The sequence below is a fragment of the Lissotriton helveticus genome, chromosome 2_1 (assembly GCF_964261635.1).
Source record: "Lissotriton helveticus chromosome 2_1, aLisHel1.1, whole genome shotgun sequence".
Lineage (NCBI taxonomy): Eukaryota > Metazoa > Chordata > Amphibia > Caudata > Salamandridae > Lissotriton > Lissotriton helveticus.
Window position 1 is genome coordinate 802,561,011 of NC_136059.1, and position 22,854 is coordinate 802,583,864.

At 41.7% G+C, this 22,854-nt stretch overlaps 1 protein-coding gene across 2 annotated transcripts in view; it reads left to right on the top strand.

Moving 5' to 3' along the window:
* Positions 1-2,672: 2,672 nt before the first annotated feature.
* AP3S1 (adaptor related protein complex 3 subunit sigma 1) overlaps positions 2,673-22,854 on the top strand; it is a 164,176-nt gene continuing 143,994 nt past the window's right edge. Inside the window, exons 1-3 of one of the 2 annotated variants that reach the window (XM_078675541.1) lie at positions 2,673-2,873; positions 4,649-4,740; positions 20,209-20,320. In XM_078675541.1, the coding sequence (XP_078531667.1) occupies positions 2,805-2,873; positions 4,649-4,740; positions 20,209-20,320 (273 nt within the window). In that variant the 5' untranslated portion in view covers positions 2,673-2,804. The remainder of the gene's footprint in view (positions 2,874-4,648; positions 4,741-20,208; positions 20,321-22,854) is intronic. The other variant, XM_078675540.1, reaches the window with a different exon arrangement.

The window sequence follows — 22,854 nt, forward strand, 5'->3', positions numbered from 1 at the left end:
GCACATAATGTTTGTGGCGTTTTCACAGAGCACTGGACAGTTTGTTCCGGATGTATGACGTTACAACGCATACTTTTACCACGCATACCTTTACAACACGGTTTTTACATCACATACCATTACAACGCATAGCGCTTTTGGGTGTTGGATAGTGAATAGTTTAATTTACTATTCCAACTCCAGTCCCCGTGGACACTACGGAAGGTTATTGGATAGTAAATTAACCTATTCCCTATTGTAGAGCGCCTCCCAGAGCAATGCGTTGTAATAGTTTGCGTTGTAAAAGTTGCGTTGTAATGGTAGTTCGTTGTAAAAGTTTAGTTGTAAAGGTTGTATACCGTTTGTTCCCAGTCAACCCACCAAACTAGAGACTTGTTTTACACTTCTCACTGCTGTTGTCCAACCCCTGATTGACATAAACCTGCTGTGACATGATTCACATGAATTCATAAAGAGCTGAGTTTTGCATGGCCCAAGGATGTAAATTCTCCTGGATAATTGACAGGCCCTTGTATGAAATGTAATACAAGTATTAATTTCTGTTATATGTTCTTGTAGATTTTCCCTGAAGAAGGGTACAAGTAGCACCCAAAATGCATTGGGATTTGTTATTAACAAGCTTGTAATCTACGCTACGTGGAATTTATGAAGTTGAAGCAACAGCGCTTTTGAATAAAAGAAGCAATATATAACGCTGGATGAATTGTTTTCGCAAAAATATTTTCTCAAATTGTTTTCACATTTATTGTATCAATTGTACACATGCTGAATGTTGGTTTTAATTGATTGATCAAATCGTGTAAAAAAAACTCTCACTCCGAAAGGAGTGAACTAAGGTAGTGCAGATACTGTCTAGGGCAGGATGTCCTAGTTTTTTTTGTTCGTACATTTTGTAATGCGACATGTGTGCGACATGTGCTGCAGTACAAAATATAGACCTTGCGACCGCCAGCCGTCAGTGCGCGCTTTCACCAGGCACACATGCACACCACCAGCGGTCGGTGCATGCTTCCACCAGGCACACACATTACCAGCCGTCGATGCACGCTTCCACCAGGCACACACATCGTCAGCTGTCGGTGCACACTTTCACCAGGCACACATGCACACCACCAGCGGTCGGTGCATGCTTCCACCAGGCACACACACTACCAGCCGTCGGTGCACGCTTCCACCAGGCACACACATCGTCAGCTGTCGGTGCACACTTTCACCAGGCACACACCACCACCCGACGGTGCACGTTTTCACCAGGCACACACACACCACCAGCCGTCGGTGCACGCTTTTACCAGGTACACACACACACCACCAGCCGTCGGTGCACGCCTTCACCAGGCACACACACACCACCAGCCGTCGGTGCACGCTTCCACCAGGCACACTGTTGTATATTTGTGCTTCTTTTAATATGACTACTTGGTGTCAGTGGCCCTTTCTTTGTGTTTCCACCTTCCCAACATCCCATAGTACTTATGAGTATTCTATCTTGTGTGTGGAAGTTCTAGCCTTGGCAGTTGATGGTCTGGGCAGCTGTGAGGTGTACTGCGCTGCTGTGCTAACTTAATAAATCTATCTTAATAACCTGAAGACGTGTCTTGCTGCCTACCTAATCTACCTACAACACACACACACCACCAGCCGTCAGTGCACGCTTCTACCGGGCACACACACCACCAGCCATCGGTGCACGCTTCCACCGGGCACACACACCACCCGCCGTCAGTGCACGCTTCTGCCGGGCACACACACCACCAGCTGTCAGTGCACGCTTTCACCAGGCACAAACACCACCAGCCGTCAGTGCAGCAGGCAGGCTCTTCTCAGAGTTCCTTGGTAAATATGTGTTCGATGCCTGGGAGGGAGTGGGTCGAGTTTCCTTAAACCATGCTGTGTACGCAGGTGCAGTGCATGAACTCCTGTGTGTAAGTCATGTTGCCTGGGGCTCACTCACTCCACACTTGTAAATTGCACCTGTACCAGGCTTTTTCTCATTTGCAAAGTTTGGCGCATGCTCACAGCTAGACAGCCCCCACACCCCGGGGAATTACTGCATCCTACAACCTGAATGGAAACAACATTCAGAGCAATGGAAACAAGTTCATTTTATGCAGAGAACTGTAAACAAAAACCATGTCCAGCTATTGTAGATCTGGCAACTTAAACAAAAGAGCAACAAAAAACAAACATGCATTGGCATAGCCAATAGGTATCGCTTTTTGGACCCTATAAGTATTTAGTTATGCAGCAGAATATCCTTGGTGCAACAAAACCAACTGTTGCATGGCTAAACACTTATAAGGTCCTAAATGCGAGACCTATTGGCTATGCCAATGCTTGTTTTTCTTTTTTTTTGCAAATAGCTCTTCTCCAAACTTTCCTAGCCAAGATGTGTTACATGGGATTTGCGTTAGTGTTGAATGTAACTCCTTAATAATTTGTTTTGCTTGCCCACCTCAGGACGATATATACAATTTATCTGGGAAAATATAAAGTGTTCGCTTATGTGTTGTCTGCTCTTCGCAGAGACGATCAAAGAACGTACTGTTTCTGTCATTCCCTCGTCACGAGGACAGCCACTGTGATCAATGGGCTGGAACAGCGCTCTGCTTAAACCCTATTACTTCCTGCTTGTGACCAAATTATCCTGCACTGGAAATGGCGGCTGCGTGCGCATGCGCAGTGATGACAGAACCTAATGACCGAGAGAGGAGCTGTATTGAGCAGAAGAGGCGATTAGACGAGAGGAGACCCCGGCCTGCACGCTGTACCCGGCGCCCCCATATCCTTGCGCCGGCCTCAGCATGATCAAAGCCATACTTATCTTCAACAACCACGGCAAACCGCGGCTCTCCAAATTCTACGAGCATTACGTGAGTAAAAAGACCGCTCCTCCCATCCCGGAACCATCGCCCAGAGCCATTGCATAGCACCGGTATCATACCGGGGACTGACAGCTCCCGAAGCAAACATCACGCTGCCGACTACTCGAGCAGCTGGCACTGCCGGAAACACTGGAAGGGAGGGACAATGACACAAAACCAGCAACACTCACGCAGGAGTGGAGGACTGTTAAAACCGGGGAGTGGGTAGGGAGGGCATGCAAGCAAAAGGGCACAAGGAGAGGGGACTGCGACACAGAAGAACCAGTGCACAGGAAGAGGACAGGAGCCCTGAAACTGCACCTTTAGTGCACATGGAGGGCTGCCCTATTACAATACAACCTTTAATGCACACATATAGGGACACAGCATGAAGGGTGTATTACCATTCCCCAAAGCATCACACATCTGGACGAAGCTGACACAGTATCACTTAAATAATTGTCACTTGCAGCATCACACATGGCAGTTAACAGCCCAGGAAGAACACGGCAGAACATAGTCTACAACGTAGACCCTCAGTGCACAACCATCAACAGCACAGGAGTTTGGGCAGTAATACGTTACCGTTAGCAACGAGCAGGGCAGAGGCATTTTATTATAACTAGGGCATCATGCAGGTTTGAATAGGACACGCAGCATAACCTAGGACAAGGTACCACTGGCAGCTGCAACCAGGAGGGAGTACTTTCAAGCTTCAGGAGGAAAAGGCTTATAGGGAGTGAGAGCAGCACTAGTGCAGTATCAAATCACACGGGTAATTGAAAAAGAGGCACGTATAGCACCAAGTGTATTCATGACATGAGCTATCAACTACATTTCATTCTATACCTCCAAGTCTGCTTGCTGATGGAAGCACAGGCACCTCCCCCTTTACAATGTACACATTAAAGTTTTAAAGGAACACTCAATAATATCCATATTAACACACTAACTTTTGACCCTATTGCAAATGGATAATTATCGGAAAAAACAACATGAACAACTATTTATGTACAACTAAACAGTTATCCCGTTAGCAGTTTTCCTCAGTAATTTCCCGTCGCAATTGCATAGAAGAAAATTCAGTTACCTAATCCTTGAATATTAGGATGTACCACTTTATGCCCCAGACTGTCAACTCGATATCGTTTGTCCGAAAAAAGCAACATTATTAAGAAACATGAGAAGAATCAGAACTGATTCTAAATAAATGAATACTAAATGCATCTCATTAATGTGAAATGAATCTGCTTAGTTGATGAAAACTATCTTGTTATCCATATTGCATGAATTAGCACATTTTTGCTTTAAAACTGAGGTGATTGCATTCCAGTTTACTTACCACCTTACTCCCTTCTATATTATTAATTGGTACATTCCTTCTTTCCCACATTGCGCATTTGATCGGAATCAGAAACCCCTTTGCCAAACACATCTCATCCATCCACAACATTCCTTCACAAATGTTTATTCCATCAGGCAATGCAAAATCATCCAACCAAACCGTCACAGGAGCCATTCTATACATAATCCAAATGAGTAAGGATTATTGGGCCAAACTCGGTGGTACTCTTTTTCAAATGGGGAAATATGTTAGCCTTAGTGAATCTCCTGGTGTACACTCTAATGTGCGGGGAGTTGAGAGCGTAAGAAAACTAGAGAACACACTTATTGGTGTCTCAAGACCTTTATTCAGAATGAGTAATTACCACAATGTTTATTATTTATGAAACTGATTATTTTAAATGTCAGGTCACTGTTAATGAGAATCGTGTTTATTTCAGACTGAAGATACCCAGCAACAAATAATAAGGGAGACGTTTCACCTGGTTTCTAAGCGGGATGAGAATGTTTGTAATTTCTTGGAAGGAGGCCTGTAAGTATAACACTGGTTATTTGTATCCGAAAATATTATTGTTATTTGACTTTAAAATACCAGTGCTGCAGGGAGAAAACGTTGACAGTGCTAGGACACAAGTTGGGGGTTCATGCGGGTAGATGGCGTCCACCCACCGTTTCACAATGTAGACGTAGTCCATCCTGCCAAGAAGTTGGGCCCCACTGAAATATGCTGAACTTGTCCTAGTGTAATTTTCAGACACAAGGACACGTTCAGCAGCGCCTCCATGTTGTCTGTGTTCCATTCCCAGCAGCAACGTGCAGACAGCAACATTCAGCAAGGCCAGAGATAAAGGCAAAAGGTAAGGGGCCATCAGTCCCCTTTTGTTCGAGTTTGATCATGGCTGGGTGCGGTCTGTAGCCTCACACTTCGATGCATATTCAATGGACGGAAAGCAAAGGCACACAACTTATTATTACTTCTCAAGTACTTAAGAGATGCATGCTTTTGACTTTGTTCGGTGCCTGTATATAGTAGATATGCATGCACTGTAAGAATGTCAGATGTGTTGGTCTGTTCTAGTTGTTACACAAATAACAATTTGAATACCACTCTTTTATTTGTTTTATGGTACTACTTATCCCAGTTCAGGGTGTCAGTGCTCTTTACGTAACAGACACTTTATACATTGACAATAAATAATGTAAGTGTGAAATTGTACAAGGTGTGTTACATTGGACAGTCAGGGTTACAAGGTGTAGAAGTCACATGCTCTTCATAGTTCACTTTGCTGTATTAGAAGGATTACAATTTATAAACTGCAAATAACTAAAGGATCTCTGTGTTAAAAGCAGTAACCCACTTACCTATCTCGTAAAATAAAAATCTGTAGTCTGCATGTAACATGATGTGTTTTTCAGGATACACGTTACTTGTCCATACTATTTTATTAAAATCTGGGACTAGACAAAACATAGATCTCTCCAGCAAAAACGTTAACCTCCAGAGTAATTTTACCATTATTATTATTCCCTGAGATTTACTGGGCTCACAACGATCTCTGCAGCAGGTGCCATGACTCCATAAGATATTTCAAAATGCATACTTTGCAACCAATTTAACAGAACAAATCTACTGCCATGTTTCTCCTTGTTTCCAATTTCTCTATGGCCGAGTTTTAAACCTAAAAAAAACTCAAGTTGAGGCACGTTTTTGGCACAACCCGACGCAAAATCTAATTTCCTAACTCTAGTAATGCGCTTAAATGTACTCATGATAGACCTTGTGTGAGTTCTTAATATCTGAGGTCACCTCTTGTGAGGTCACTTCCTATGATGTCATGGGCTGTGACATCTGTTATGTGATGTCATAGTCCATGATGTCACTTGCATATTGCCTAACTTGGTTGGTCCCCCCACTTCTTTGTTTTTTAGGATTCGTGCTCTGGACAGAACCACCTCCACACAGAGTCAATTTGATTCTCTTTAACTCTCACTCGCTTGCAAATTATTTTTTGCACATTTAGTCCTACTTGTTGTAGATTTATAGAACTACGTCCATAATTTTAGTACAGAATTAAAGCACAGGTGGTGAATGTAGCCTCCTGTTGAAGAAAGTGAGTAATGTGAGCTCTGCATTTTTCAACACAAACGCAATTTCTCGAGTGTCAAGATTACCTAGAATGATGCTCCTCCCTACCCTTCGTCACTCTCCCCTTCAATGTGGCTCCACAGTTTTATTCCTGTTACATTTACCAGCCATGTTCCTTGTCACAGTTTTTCTTGCCCTTCCTCACACGTATGTGTCCATCCATCCATCCTAGGCCACTACTTCGCTCTCTGGACACTGTGTTTCTTTTTCTTTTGATAGCAGCTTTTTCTAGATAACTTTATTTCCCATTTTTAAGATCCTGAAGCAAATCCACTACAATGTCCTCCTAATGTATCTCTGTTTGGCTGTCCTCCTAATGTATCTCTGTTTGGCTGTCCATTTACAGCAAATAGGTCGGGTGCATATATCTGCCAATAAAAAGGAGCTTATCAAAATCTGCATAGATCTCTGACCCCTCGTAATCAAGTGACACTATAGTGGGGGGCCTATTCACTAAGTAACAGATCCGGTATAGATCTCCCAAGCAATTTTTCTTCTAACTCCTCCGCCTTTCATCATGGATTGTCGTCCTGTATACCTATCACTGCTGATATTGTTTTGATATCTGTTCATGGATTTCAAGTTTTTATATAGCAGTCACATTACATTTTAGCAGCTTGAGTGCCCCTGTAGATTGGTGGGCTGGAGGTAGGGAAATAGTGAGAGTGCACATAGTTGATTCTTAAAATCATTGTGGCAAACAAGTGGTCAAGAGTCTTATAAGCAAGCAGTGAGACCATGGCTTAAGACAAATACATTGATTATCAGCCTTCTAAACTGCATGAAGCCATCATTGGATTTAATTTTGGGCCTCCATGTGCTCAAGCTTTGTGTGTTTACCTGACATGAAGATGTTGTAGAAGCTGCCCCTCTCTAGTTGAGTCTGAACCGGGATGGCAGAGTGGGCTAAAGAACGGTGATGGATTAAACCCAGATCTTTTGACTGGGTGTGAGTGTTTGATTGGTTCAGATGCTCCGTCCATCACCACCCCCTTTTGTACCGCCCTCTCTAGTTGAAGCATTATCGGACAGTCCATTTAGTTTGCTTTCAGATGTTAAGTTTCATTTTTTTGGCATGACTTATGAAACTATCTATGTTCCTGGGAAATAGCACCAAGAGTAAGCACATAAACACATAGACAGTTCATAGGAAGAGAGTATCTCTATATTCATATAAATTGTAGTCCAGTGTATCTCAAAAATATCAAGTCTACAAATGCAAACCTCTTTCATGGGAACTTCTTTGTGACTGGCACCTAGGTGGAACACGTATTTATTCAATTAAAAATGCTTAACTCAGTATCATCCTGTAAATTGTAACTAGATGGACTTCACTTTAAAGGAACTATATAACTCTCTACTGATTTTAAATTTAGAAATGTAGCTCTTTACGTTTCTGTAAATCACACGTTGGTGGGCTTCACAAATACTTTCCAGGGCCCAAGTAACTGTTTGCTTTTTGCAAACCACACATTCCCTGTAAGTCACACCTGGATGGGTTTCACAAATGCTTCTAAGTATCTGCCTTTGTTCCTAACACCACATGTAGATGGCCTGCAAAAACATCAGTCTACAGAAATAAGGTTCTTTCATAGGAAATGACTAACTCTCTGAAATCCCTATCACTCCCACCTGAGTAGACCATACCAATATATATACCAGGATCCCAGTATCACTCAACGTTCACTGTAATTTGCATTTAGGTAGATTTTATATTCACATGGAAACTGAATAGCCCACTATGTCCCATAACATTATTATAATTCAGATAATTGAATAACTGTTGTTAGAAATGGGGGTCTCTTGTTGGCAGGTTGTTACTCTGTCCAAGTAGGGACACTTCTTCCTAGTCAGGATAAGAGAGTTACACTCCTGAAATAACCCCTATTCACCCCCTTGATAGCTTGGCTCGAGCTGTTAGGGGGCTTATCTCAGAGGCAGTGTGTAAAATATGTGCACATAACATACAGTGAGAACACCACAAAAGTATACCATACAAGTTTAGAAAAATATCCAATATTTATCTGTGTAAAACAAGACCAAAACGATAAAGATCCAACATGCAATAATCAAAATATGCACTTTGCAAGGATAACCTCAAAAATGCAGTTCCTTGAAGTCGGTAGCTCTGTCCGGTCCTTCTGCGGTGTTGAAGACATCAAACAGTTTGAGTCGACATCGTCGGTGCGGACCGGCGTCAGTGTCGGAAGACTGGTAAACAGTACTCTTTGTTCCAGCCGATCGTGGTGGTGTGAGCCGGTGGCGGCGGTCGTCGAGGCTGCGGTTTGTGGCAGATCGGTGCACTCAGGTCTCGGTGGCGGTTGTCCAGCAGCATCGGTGAGACCAGGGCTGCAGTGCAACGCGAGGCGGTGCTCGTCGTGGTGCTGATGGTCATGATGCAAGCGGCGGCGTCTGTCTAAGATCGGCGGTCGATGGGGCTGTCGTCGGTGCGCCGCATCTTTGGTGTGGGATGGGGCAATCCTATGTGTAGCTTACGAGCGGTGCCTCCAGACCATGGTGCAAACCATGGTGACTATAACAGCTGGCAACAGCATCGTCATTGAGACCAGGACGGCAGAGCGAGGCTGTGCAGAGTATAGTGTCCACAGGTCGCGGTGCAAGCAGAGGCTTTATTGCGGACATTGTCGTGAGACCAGGGTTGTGGTGTAAAGTGCGCCTGTGCCCTTTGTGGTGCCTTCAGGTCACGGGACCGCCAGCAGTCTTGGTGATGCCTTCGAGTTGCGGTTTCCCTCTGTGGCAACTGAGACACTCAGTCCCAGAAGGGGACCCAGAGGAAGGTGAAGTCTTTGCTGTTCCTGAGACTTCTTAAACAGGGAGCAAACTCTACCTCAAACCCTTGGAGAAACTCAAACGAAGAAGTTGCATAATGTTCAGTACAGTCCTTTTCCTGCCCAAGACAGAAGCAGCCACTGCGGGCCAATACAGCAAAGCGGTAGTTGCTTCTCCAGCTTTTCTTCTTGGCAGGTTCCTTGGTCCAAGAGTTCTAAAGTCCTGGGGTCTGTGCCCAAACATTTATACCACATTTCCCTTTTGTTCTCTTGTGGTAGAGGGTCTCCGAGCTTAGTACAAACCAGTTCCGTCCTCTGGGGCCCAGCTTTCTGGCAGGAGGTGGAGACTACATTGTGGAAGGCAGACAAGGCATATTTAGGTGCAAGGAAATCTCCTCCCACTTCTCTAAATGCAGCCCAGCTCTATTACGCCCAGCCCTGACTCAAACAGGAAAGGCAGGACATACCTCAAACCTCCACTCAAACCCCTAGACCTTGTCACTCCAAAGCTAGACCGTCAATCCACAACCCAGCAGATGCACACAGGATGGTTTAGCAAGAAAATGCCTTTCTAAAAGTGGCATTTTCAAACACCCAATTTAAAAAATATCTTTACTAAAAGATGTGTGATTTAATTCTGAGTCCAGGCATACTAAACTCCATTATGTCCAAATAGGAAGTTATACTTGTAAGATGTTACAAAGTATCTCCTATTCTGTCCTAGGGGACATATAGCCTTTCAATAGTGAAAAACGAAATCAGGGTTGTGGAATTTTATAAAATATTTACTTGTCCATGGGGCATGTTGCTTCATAAATCTACTTGTCTTGTAACAAAATCCACTTGCCACTTTGGTGCCATGTAGTGCAGCGACAAATTATGGCAGCAATCCATACTAATATGATAAAGAGAGAGCCCAAACCTTTGAGGCGGGTAATCTCAGTAACCACAGCACCAATCACAACACCCAATACAGCGTTAGAAAGGGCAGTTGCAGCAGAAGGACATAGGCTATGCAGACGCCCACCATGTACATTTAAAATGTAAAAGAACCGTGCCAGAAAAGTAGTCCCTTGTTGGCGTGTCTGCGTTGTGCTGTGGGCGTGTGCTGGGGGTGTGACAAACGCTGGGGGCGTGTGGTACGTTCCGCCCTTCATGCCATGTCTCATATCGTGTGCTGTGGGCGTGTGCTGGGGGCGTGGGCGTGTTCGGGGCGCGGCATTACGAATACGTGTGGTACGTTCCGCCCTTCATGCCATGTCTCATCGTGTGCTGTGGGCGTGTGCGAGGGCGCGGCATTACGACAAAAAAAAGCGTGCGTACATTCCAGCTCCGGGTGTGCTTGCCCCCGCTCCCAGTGCCGTGCACCTGCTTAACTGTTTGTAGGTCAGGCATGGCGCTATTCCTAAGGGCCGGAAGGAGCGCAAACAGGGGCCATTGTGCAGGAAATCTAATCTCGCCTTATCGTCCGGTGACGCCTGAAGCGCACACTTGAGATTTACCACTTCTGTTGCACACAGGCCTCGCGCAACGCACATCCGGAAACAAGGCCCGCCTCCACGGAAATAGCAGGAAAGGGCCTATCCCTCCCCCGGTAAGTACATTGGTGGCACGGCGGGCCACATCTCCAGCAACATACTCATATTGTTTCACCACCCATTTGAAAAATGCACAGGTCTCTCTTATTGATGGCCAGCACCGAGATAAACTTTTAGACACACCTCCCGCCAGAAGTTCTATGGAGGGCGCTCACATATTAGGATTTAGGCATTTGTTATGGTCATTTTTATTGGGCAATATTTCGTGTTCTGGGGGCGAGGCCAATGGGCGCGACAATCTCTCTCCCTCTCCCAATGCTTGATTATTTTTGTTTCCCATAATCTTATTGAAACTGGTTTTCTATTATGAATATTTTTGGGAAATACTAGCATGCATCAACACATGTTACTAAATGATGCTGCAAAGAAATGGTAACTGAAATTTTACAGTAGTTGAGCAAAATGATTTTTCCCTGCTTTCATTTTTTTATGAACATTGTATTTTGAAAGCAAAGAATCATCAATCTTGCTTTCAAGCTTCTGAAAATATTTGCATCAAATCAGAAAGCATTCTGAGAGCATTATACATAGCCTCGTATTGCTAAACTTTGAAAACGTGTGTACACATTTTTATACTGGAACCACTGTCAGTAGTGCAGTCGGTTCTTACAACATTTACTTAGACGGCTCACCCTAATAATAAAGGCTTTCCATTAATGAACCATAAATACAAGTTTGAACAGCTTTAACATATGGAAAAAAATCTTACCTTGACTGCCGACAGTGCCCTTCCCTGATCCATAATGTGGTACTGCAGACTGTCAGCCAAAGGGTTTGTGCTGCAGGCGGTTGGGTCTACTCGTTCCAAGGACAAAATACACATGAAAATGTGTTGCCCTTGACCCCAAACAATATGTCCTGGTTGTTGGGCTATAGAAATTCCACATCCCTGCAAAATACACTGTTTCACTATCAGGACATATCACAAACACCAATACATATCCTACCTTTCACCTACACTGCACCCTGCCCATGTGTGTACCTTGGGCCTACATGAAGGGTGCCTTATATATATGGAAGAAAAAGGAAGGTTTGAGGGATCGGCAAATGGGTGCACTTGCCGTATCAACATGGCAGTCACAAGTTTGCACAGACACTGCAGTGGCAGGTCTGAGAACCCTTTGAAGGGCTGCATGTGTCGTTGCCACAACCAACCAGTGCTGCAGGCCCACTAGCAGCATTTGATTTACAAGCCCTAGGTGCACAGAGTGCACTGTACTAGGGACTTGGCAGTAAATTAAATAAGCCAAACATGGAAACACCAATACATAAACATAATTTACCATAGGAGCACTCGCACTTTAACACTGATCAGCAGTGAGAAAGTGCGCAAATACACTGAACCAGCAAAAACAGAGTAAAAATCAGGAGGTCAGAAAGCAAAAAGACAGGGGAAACAAGCCAAAAGATGCGAGGTCTAACAACTGTTTGTTATTTGTACATCCAATCCCAAACTAGATGTATGTATCCCCCCCCCCCCCCCACAAACTTTCCCTAAAAACTGAGTAACTGTCTATTTTCCATGAATTTTGCATAGGGAAGGAACTCCATTATTAAAGCAATAGTTCATTTTTGTTTACTTTAACAGCATACCCTTCTTGATATAGGTGAATGTTTGGACTCTGTATGCATACTAAGTTCATGATAGACCTCTTCACTAGGCAGCATATTATATCAGTACTACCTGCTTATCTCCCACAGGCTTCCAATCTCTCCCATCAAACACCATAAGATTTAGCTCACTATGTATTGAATACGACTTGTTTATCGACTAAAGGTACAGACCCAATCTCTCTAATGATGGCACATCATCGCAAGTCAAATCCGATTTTGATCTGCAATGAAACCGCCTAAGCCGTAGTTGGAAGGTGAATGAGTAAAAATCGACTAAATCGTTGCAATCAGGATAGACCACCATTTATCCTATAATTGCAGAATCTAGTAAAATATTAGTCAAAGTGGTGCTGCTGTATCAGCATCTCATTAATTAAAATAGTACATTACATCATATTCATCTCATTAAAAGTAAAGGGAATAAAACAAATAATGAATCAAGTGGTATAACAAGTGCTTCCCTAAACCTCCTGGTGGCTAGGGATAAGTACTTTACCAAATGTGATAAAATATATGGATTGTCACAGTTTATGTAGCAATTTATGGTATCCAGGCACATGCAGACACTCCTTTTAAGAAAGAGGTATCTCATCAAATGCCTTCTGCTAGACTCAAGTTGCTTACAGTTGCTGAGTACATGTAGTAAACTTTTATTAGTTGTAAACCAGAAACAGAATTTCCACCATCTGTGTTCTTCTTTTTTGGCCCCTATGGTACTTCTCACATTTCAAAACGTGAATCTGGAAAAGTATAGGCGAATTCTGTTATGTCTCTGTGGACGCTTCAGATAATGCTGTTGTAATTTCACCTCGTAAGAATGAATTACATAAGAGGCGTACTTTCTCATTCTGAATTCCGAATAGTCTATCACTCTTGATGACAATAATAGCTGATCGAAATGATAATTCTGTTTTGAACGGAACTAAGAAATCTAGGACGATCATTGACGCCGGATTGCTTTAGTCTATGATATTGATTATAGATGCCTACATATTATCCACAGCTGTTTCTGTTCTCAATATAAATGTGAATACTGACTGTAACTTACAGTCTCCCTTTGTTCACTGTCCCACTGAAGTTGGATGGTATCTATCTTTTCCAGTATTATCAATAATGGGATATATGAAATTGGCCAGTAGTTGTTAAGGTCTGAGTTATCCCAGAATCTTTCTGTTTTTAAGGACAATTCTTAGTTAATTATCTTCATAGATTAAAGGCACTAATTCATTCTTCTTTGTGGTAGGACCCAGAATTACCTTGCCAGTATGCACTTTTAAGTAACTTGTTTAGGTTGATATTGTCTTCCAGGGTAACATCAGGAAAGCAGAAAGCTTTAGACTGCCAGCTGCCGCTCACATGGCATTGTGAACATATGGCTGGCATGATGTGTTATACCTGGCATGTGATGGCACTACACCAGTGTTTTGACAAATCACAGTTGATCTTTGCAACTTTTGAATTGGACTGCCCATTTAGAGTATGAAAAATCTTGTTAGATGAGTTGGAAGCATTTTTAATTTTAAGTTAGAAAAAAAACCTTTTTTGCTTGAATGATAGCTATTTTATAATTCAGTTGAGCTCCATCATTATGCTTTTGGGGTGCATGGCATATTTTGTCAGGATTTTTCATATCACCTAACTTGGATCTGAAGGTCTTTTAGATCAGAAGTAAACCAAGATGTGGATTTACTGTAATTTTTTTTCGTGGTGGTTCTTTCTTCCACATGAAGGTTTATGGTTGTGTCATTCTTCCATTGTGTTTTACCAGATTTAGACCAACTTTATTTTTTTTCCTCATATCACTTGTTGAGCGAGTGGTTTGTTTCTGTAAGTAGCAATCTGGGCTTTGCTGCATTTACGTGAGGCAGTACTCCCGTTCAGTTGCAAAGAAGTATGTGGTTTTCCAATCAATCAATTATAGGAGGAGGTCAAAAGCAATTCCTTCCTATTGGCAATATTGTATCTATACCATGTTTTCCATTTTCTCCTACAACACTCATGTGTTGAACCATTATTGGTCTTTATCGCCCTCTGAAAATTCTTCTGTCACAATTTTGCTTCGTTGTGTACATATGAGTACTGTTTGATTTGTAGAGAAACGTGGAGTATGTGTGTATGTATTTTATAAATATGATTTTGTGTGTGTCACTACAAATAACTGTTCTGTGTAGTCTCCCCATTTTAACGTGTGTTAATTCTGAAGTACAAAACACAATATTCTACATCAGTTACATGAAAGCCTTTGATGGAGTATTTTGCATTGTTTCATACTTCAATTGATTTATGTTTCCCAAGAAGGGGTTTTCTGTCTTCATACGATCTTAGATTTATAAATTGAAAAGCAGAGGAATGATTCCTTAATGCTGTGCTGTAAAATCACAGTTCCTTTAATAGGTACTCATTTCGCTTCATATTAGACCATCATAATAGCCTAAGCCTAGGTTCCACTGAGGGGAATATTGCCACCATTCTTTTAAAGCCAAACTTACATATAAATTGAAAGGTTTGGAATGGGCTGTTTGGAAATTGCTAAGAAATCTGTCACAGCCCACTTGGTAATCCCAACATTCCAAGTCATTCAGTTTTATCTTTTGTATGTATTAAATAGTCACCATTGTTTCAATTTAACTCCTTTCCGATTAAGTACTGTATATTTAATGGTGGTATATCCTAAAACTGGTCAGTGGTTTAAAGGAAATAAGGTATGCTCTGTATTGGAATTTCTGTACAAAGCACCTTTCACTTTATTTTTTTTTCTTCAAATTTCATAGATCCGCTTATAAATCACGGAGAGCACGCTTCCTAAAACAATAGATGTGAAATTCTACACGGTGCAGACCTGCGCTTATTTTACAATCTTTGCAACCTTATCTATGTGCTTTGCTGTTTTATGTTTTGTAAATAATGCTGTTAGAATCAACGAAACTGCACCCATTATACATGCAGAGATTGATCAAATAGAATGTTCTTATTCATTTTGTTCATCAATACAAAAACATCAACACACCTTTAGATGGCCAGGTAGAAAACACAATTTGGGGTCCAGCTGAAAAATTAGAAAGATTTTGGAGTAATCGCCTCACCCCCAACTTGTCATGGCATGCTGCATCATTGGTGATTATCCACGCCACAGTAGGTAAATACCACCATGATGGACTCAACCATTTCTGGGAGTTCTTAGATAACTGAGAACTGGATTATAACAGTGTGTCCAGAAAGAAAATAAAAATATCTTCGAGTATTCTCATGGAATACCCCTTATTGTTCGCATCCTAGATATAGTTAAAAATAAAATGATTACTGTGTATACAATGAGATATAATGGCTCTTGTACCCATTCAGTTATGTCAACATGTTTCAGCCTTCCTTGAAAGCCCATATGGGTCTCAGGCCTTCCTTCGTCAAGGCTGTTATAATCACAGCCTTACTACCTATTTTTTATCATGCGATTGGAAATGAGGCTTAATGGTCTCACCTATTCGTAGTTTCTTCTTGGAGAGGTAAACCTAAAAGTAAAGTTTACACAAAGGGAGAGAAACACACTGGCACCTTCAGACTGTGTTCATTTAAAAATATTGGTCACTCACCCAACATATGTGGATGCTGCTTGATTAAAAAATGTTGGTTATGCTTGAGCAGTAGAATAACCTCATTCTCTGTGGAATCTACTATGTGAAACATGTGAATAAAGTGCACAGCACTGGAAATCCACTGCAAACACGCCTCAAACATGGGCATGCAAAAGTGTTTATTTACCTCTAAAAATGTATATCCACGCACACCACTTACCCTCATGTCAGGGTGGTTTGGATTGTCTTGGACCAGATCAGGGAGGCCCTCCCCTGCAGTCACACACTTTGAAATATATAGCACAGGGGAAATAGGAGACAGAAAACAATCTACGACTATTTTTTCATATTATGTAATGTGGTCACTGTAAAGGAGCGTAGGCCAAAATATCAGGCCTTAAAAAAAAAATAGTTGAATTTATTGTGGAGTGAGTTAACTCATTGAATATTACCACATTCTTATGGTATGTCTGTTCTGATGCTTCTTTTGCTATATTTTTTTTTTTTTGCAGAGTTTTATATAGCGCGAACTAGAACCGAACCGAATCGGTTATCAGAGCGCTTTACATAGCACCAGTTACGTTACATGAGGACACACTTTCATTTTAGGCACGGGGAGATTAAGTGATTTGCCCAGAATCACAGGGGGTTTTGGCGTCGTTACCGAGACTCGAACCCAGATTCCGAGGTCGAGCGCCTTAGCCGTTAGGCCAACCCTTCTCCCCATATTTCAGACAGACGAAGTACTGAGGAACTATTCATTTTGTGAAATACAACATATATAAAAGGCATGTTTACCATCGACGTCTGCGGTGGTGCTCTAGTAGTAAGGGTTAGGGAACTCACTGGAAGTTTTTCCACGTTGGATTATACGATCGCACAGTGCATGTCTCCTCTGCATTGTCAGTTATTGTGCTGTTATTGTAAATGAATCAGATGCCATGGCTGTGTCGGCAAAACAAAGAGCTCGAGTCAAGATAAGGAAGTTACTGCCTGCTCCCCATTTGCACCATCAAGGTAGATGTACCTGCCTGCACAACTAAATTATTTTCTGTCTGCCAGTCGTTGAACAAAAATGTTTGGCGGACAGCGCTTTGGGCGTTACAGGGCGCACATACTCTGCCACATAGGTCTAATATCACTGCCGGACGAGCTAAAGTGATTTCTGCCTGGCAATCTATAGGTGTGTTGATCTTCTTCATTTTTTACCTGTCATGATTAATGAATTGTTCAAACATTGGCTTTTAAAATGTGTTCAAGGTTTTTGAACAGGTTATCTTTAATGTTATGTTGCACAAACTGATTAAAGACAGATTTTTACTTTGAATATTCTTCCTGGTATTTTGGTTATTTTTTATATACATTGAAATGTCCTCTTCATTGTATTGGTAGGCTCCATAACATGCTTTTAATAGCTATGCATGTAATTTCCTTATCCTGGAAATCTGGACCTGTAATGTGTTATTTTATGTACATATGCCACCTTCCCCTTATAGTTCCCAGTCTCTATTATGTGACATTGCAATTGTATCACCACCGTACGCTGCATAACCCTGCCATTTTATTTGCAGTCTAGTATTTCTTCTTCTCTTTTTCTATATACTAATGTAGAGAATGGCCAGTCTTGTTGGGCACTATGACTGATTTCCCACACTGCCAAAGCAATAAGGATAACCTTAGCTTCAATCATACAGCATCACCTAAGCAACATCCTTAGTGAAAATCTGTCCGGTTAACGTGTAACAAACCAATCCACGAACAATATAGCTATATAAATAAAGAACTTATAAGACTGAACCTAATGTCATTAAAATGGAATGGGGGAAATGTCACATAAGTAAGAAAAACTGGGTTTAGAAAGAAACATATCCCATTGAATCAGCAGGAATAGAAGCTTATTGATGGTTTTAGGGAAAGTACGAAAATGTGAAAAATGACTGTCTCTTAATGGAAGTTCAGCTGACACATAGGTACCAAAATACAGGTTGCTCCGCAATCACATATTAAGTCTGAACCGTTTTATTTCTCCACTTGGTGGTAATTTTCACATTCACACGTTGAAACGCGTTTGGAATAAATATCAGCAAAGCATGTCAAATGGAAGCATGTTTACAGAATACATTTTAGGACCTCAGATATGCTACGTTGGAGTCCTTACTTAGCCACAGATGTGGTGTTAAAAGGTCTGAGTCAGGGAGTAATGTTGGCAGGCTGCATTTCCCAATGTAAGCTTTAAGCTTCATGCCTCTGGTCAGACATTTTGGTCTGCGCCCATTATTGATTTGATGAAGTTCAGCGTGCCAAGACTGACATTAAGTGTGAGGAGGTTGCGTTTTGGGTGGAAGGAAGTGCTGGGGTTCTCTTTGTCTTCCTAAACCTCTTACGTTCGTTTTTATATCTACAGAAATATGAAAAGTCCTGCAAAATGTGACTTTTAAGGCAACATACAATTTCTTGTAGTACCTTGAATTTGGCTCCAACGGGACCAGTTCCACTGTGCCCCAGTCCTTTTGGGAAACTGTTTCAATTGCTTTACTCCAACTCTCGCCAGTTCACACAGTCTTGCCGGTCGATCACCAGTTAACTGGAAAGTTTCCAACTCGTCAGAAGCGCCCTCCTATTTCATGACCTTTCTAGCTTTCAAGTACAGAGCCTTCCAGGAGGCAATTTACCAAGCAGAGGAACAGGCTGTGTGTGTACAGCCCGCCTAGACCCAAATATTCTTGTGGGTCTGCTAAGTGACTTGTATTCTACAGTTGTTGGAACAAATGTTGAAGCTTGCATTTGGGACACCTCTCACAGTTTTCTTACAGCAGGAAAAACAACTTTTTTTTAGCAGCAGGAAGTACATTTCTCGAAGTGTACAGATTTGTTTGCCATTAGCAGGCCCCCAAAAACGGTTTCTAGCTGTCAAGAGTGTCATTGCTCCCACTCTCCCAAGAGAATGATATACTTGCTGTTCCAGGGTAATGTCGTTATGCAAATTACATTTCTCGTTGCAGATAGCCAGAATCCAAAGTAGTTGAAGTATTTTTTGGCAATAGGAAGCTCACCTCACACACGGGCCACTTTTGATGACTATGCCATCTCTTCTCAGAAACCTAGGATCCCTGCAACTTATATCACTACTAACAATTAAAAAAAAGGCTGATTCCTGCAGCACTAATTAGAATCTGCTCAGGTTCAGTGAATGTGTGACGAGCAGGGGTCAGAAGGAGCGCACACATGGAGGAGGTATGGATGGAGGTCAGGAATGAGAGGGTGCGGCAAGTAAGCGAATGAGAGGCTCACAGGTGGAAAGACAGAGGGGCAGTAGAGAGGAACGAGGTACGGTGGCAAGGCAGCGGACAGGGAGAGCTAACGTTGTAAGGAAGTCCTATATGCAGTTCAATTCAAACACTGCATTGAGGCGAAAAGATACACTCTAGCAACCAGTCAAGATGTAGTTATGTGATTGAAAACATTTCAAGCCAATAGTTGAAATTGGGTGTTCAAAATTATTTAAAGAGTGCGAGCAGAACCAAAGTCCAATGTAAGTATATTATAAGCAAAAAATCTGCCTGACAGCTAATGTGGAACCCATCAGATCACTGACCTGTCACAGATAAGCCAGTTCCTCGTCCTTCTGCCACACACTCCTTCGTGGCTGTATTCTAGGAGAGAAAATATCCACTGTCAGGTTGCAAAAAACAAGATATGCTTTTGAGCTTCTGCTTGAGTCCCATTTGACTTTGTGAAAAGGGTGTAGCTGAGAGATAATGTTTTCTGGAAGTGAGCTAGGTATTACTATACACCCTTTCTCCCTCAAACCAAGTGAATTAACATTGATCCTTTTTGTAAGTAATAAACTGTTAATCACACATTTCCTTTTTTGTTGGTTAATTGTATTTTTATAAATTGAATGAAAACCCATTTAGATGTTTCTTACAATTAACATATTCATTATATCTCTATATCTCAGTTTTAAGTTGTTAATTTCCCTGCAAACACATGAGAATATTTTATATGCTACATTGACACATAAATACGTTCTAGATTGATAGACCTCCCTTTTTTACAACCAAATTACTGTTGTAGCGATGTCTGAATCTTAATTGTTTATGAACACATTCAATAAAGAAAACTATAAAATATACTGGGCGTCGGGTGCAAATAATATTAGTTTTCTGTGCAAATGAAATGCAACTGCGTGCATTTGTCCTTTTCTTAAATAAAATTACAATATTGGATGAAATTTAAAGTAATCATTTTATGTTTTTTAAATTGATTTTATTGTCCATTTAGCTTGATAGGTGGCTCCGACAACAAGCTGATATACAGACACTATGCTACGCTATATTTTGTCTTCTGTGTTGACTCGTCAGAAAGTGAACTTGGCATTTTGGACCTAATACAAGTACGTATTTCCTGTGTTTAGCATCATTGTTTCCATACCTGAATATGTTCCCATCACCATTTGTTATTTAAAGTGCCTTATTTGCATGTGCTCTGTCGCTTTGTAGGTCTGGCTACAGACTGTTTTAGCTATGAATATGCTTATTGCCACCACTACTTACCAAACAACACACACATGTAGCTTGAGAAAGGCGGCTTTTCTACTGCCATTTTTTTCGCCATTGACATGAGCGGGCGAGCCCCCTTCAGGCATTGCTTGGTTGATATATCCTTTATGTTTTAGACCCGCCCACAGGAATTTGCTGATGTGTACACTTCTCTCCATGCACATTGCGTTTATGAGCAGGGACCCAGAATGGTTAATCTGTGACATCTTCAAACAGGAGAAACAGCTCCTTCACAATCCCCAAAGCAATGATGTTGCCGTGTTCTCCAGCAGGAGCCTTACAGATATTTTTGTGCTGCTTGTCTACACTGCCGTGCTGTCTTGTGCCTTGTTTCAATGCCGGCCGGCTTGTATGAGGGACGGGGCATTCCCCTAATAGAAGCATCAGAGCCGCAACCTCTGCATCGGGACAATGGTAACAGTGGCTGCGATGCTCATTTGTTGACTTCATCTGGCCTTTGTGCACTTCACTACCTCTTGAGGTCCATGTGCCTAGAAGGCAGTGACACACTCCAGTTGAGCAGCGCTGCCAATCTGAAGTGCCCCTGTGGTTCGGGTTCAGCAATGAGGGAGAGTGGAAGAACCCATCAAGGGCTGCACCGACCCCCAGGAAGATGATATTCATGACCGGGGATCATGATAAATGGCAAGTGACTTTTCTCCTCTGAACTGGGCATTTGTTAAGTCTCTCAATATTCCCAGGGCAACGAAATTGAATGTCTGCTTAGAAATTACACCCATTACCACACACTAAAGGAGCCTACCTTTTTCTGTTGGACACAGCCTTTTCTTCTCTCTGATTTATCGGTAACGGAAAATAAATAACCTGCTTTGATTAATTTATCTGTTAATGATAGCCTTCTTAATAACTAAAATTACACTTTCTTTTTAGAGCAATTATGCATCTTTATTATACCCTCGTGATATAAAACAATTACACTACCACTTCTTGGCCATTTCCTTTCCTTTGCCAAATCCCTGTTTGTTCTTAGCCACAGATTGTCTCTGATTACGAGAACTGGGACGCAGACCTTTACGCTGTTCCCAAGTGATTTACTCAGGCAATGAATGCTGCGAAAGTATTTGCAAATATGGAACCGCAACTTTTGAAAAGTCTGCAACATTCCCATGTGTTAAAGTTTCAAAGAAAATGTGTAACGAGCCTGCATCTGTTTTTTTTAAAGTTTTCAATATTGACGCGATAACAGAGTAAAATTAGCAATACCAATGCCTTTATTTTTTATTAGTTTGCAGATAGTTCATTTCTGCCTATAGTGTTGTCTAACAGACTAAATCATTATGAACACACAGACCAGGTACACACAATTCTCTATTGAACAGAGGATTCATGCATCAATTCAGTGGAACATTTTACATTTGCATTCAGAACAACTTTCCCTGCAAGAACAACTTTCCCTGCTAGAACGTTCTTCAAGTGTGTAGCATCATGACCTCTTAAGTATAGTTGTCGTCACCATTATTGAGTCTCAGGAGTTGCCAACCCAAAGGGCTTCTCCTGAAGAGTTGATCTTGACAAAAGAACCCCTCCGCAAACCAATTTGATTGAACCCACTTTCTACCTTCCATGAAGTCATAGAATGTGGCTTAAGAGCTCGTAGGGTTCTCCCTGTTTTAAACCCAGATTCATCCAGGTCCTCACGTTGTGGACTTTGGAAAAGGATGTATCTATTATGTCACCTTGTCTGCTCATGAGGACAGCAAGTCTTTGCGATTAGGGTTGATGGAAAACCTGTCCTGATTTTTATACATTCGGAGCTGTCAACGAGCAGAGATTTGTTAAATCATGCAGCTTTTGCAGACAAATTGTAGTCACAAGGCCCTAGTTTCTTTAATATTACCATGGCCTATAGCCAGTGCTCGCAGACGGAAAAAAACCTGATCCAAACTGGATGGTAACATCATTTCCTGTTTTTGAAAAAAAATAAGACCTATTTGCATCCATCTTTTTTTTTGTTTTGATGCAGAAGGCATCTTGTAATTTTACATAAACATTCTTCTCAGCCTTCCTGTTTCAAAAGTCAGAGCACTGTACTTAGTGGAATCAAATATCTTTAGGTAACAAAAAATGCTGTAAACATTGTCTAGTGAGGTAATTTTTGTAATACTCAAATAATTTAATGATGCAGAGTCTGGCTTGCAAGAAATCACTCAAATTAAAAGTGCATAGAATAACGATGGTCCTGAGTCCGAGATAGGTTCTGCGTATAATGACTGGTTGTTAGGTTTGCTGTGGGTGGTAAACATAAGGAAAAACAAAAAAATGTTGCTGCTTTGAGGTAGTATGGAATTTTACCCTGTACTCTCCGTCATCCAGATTGAATAACAAAAACCCTGCCTTTAAAAAAAGT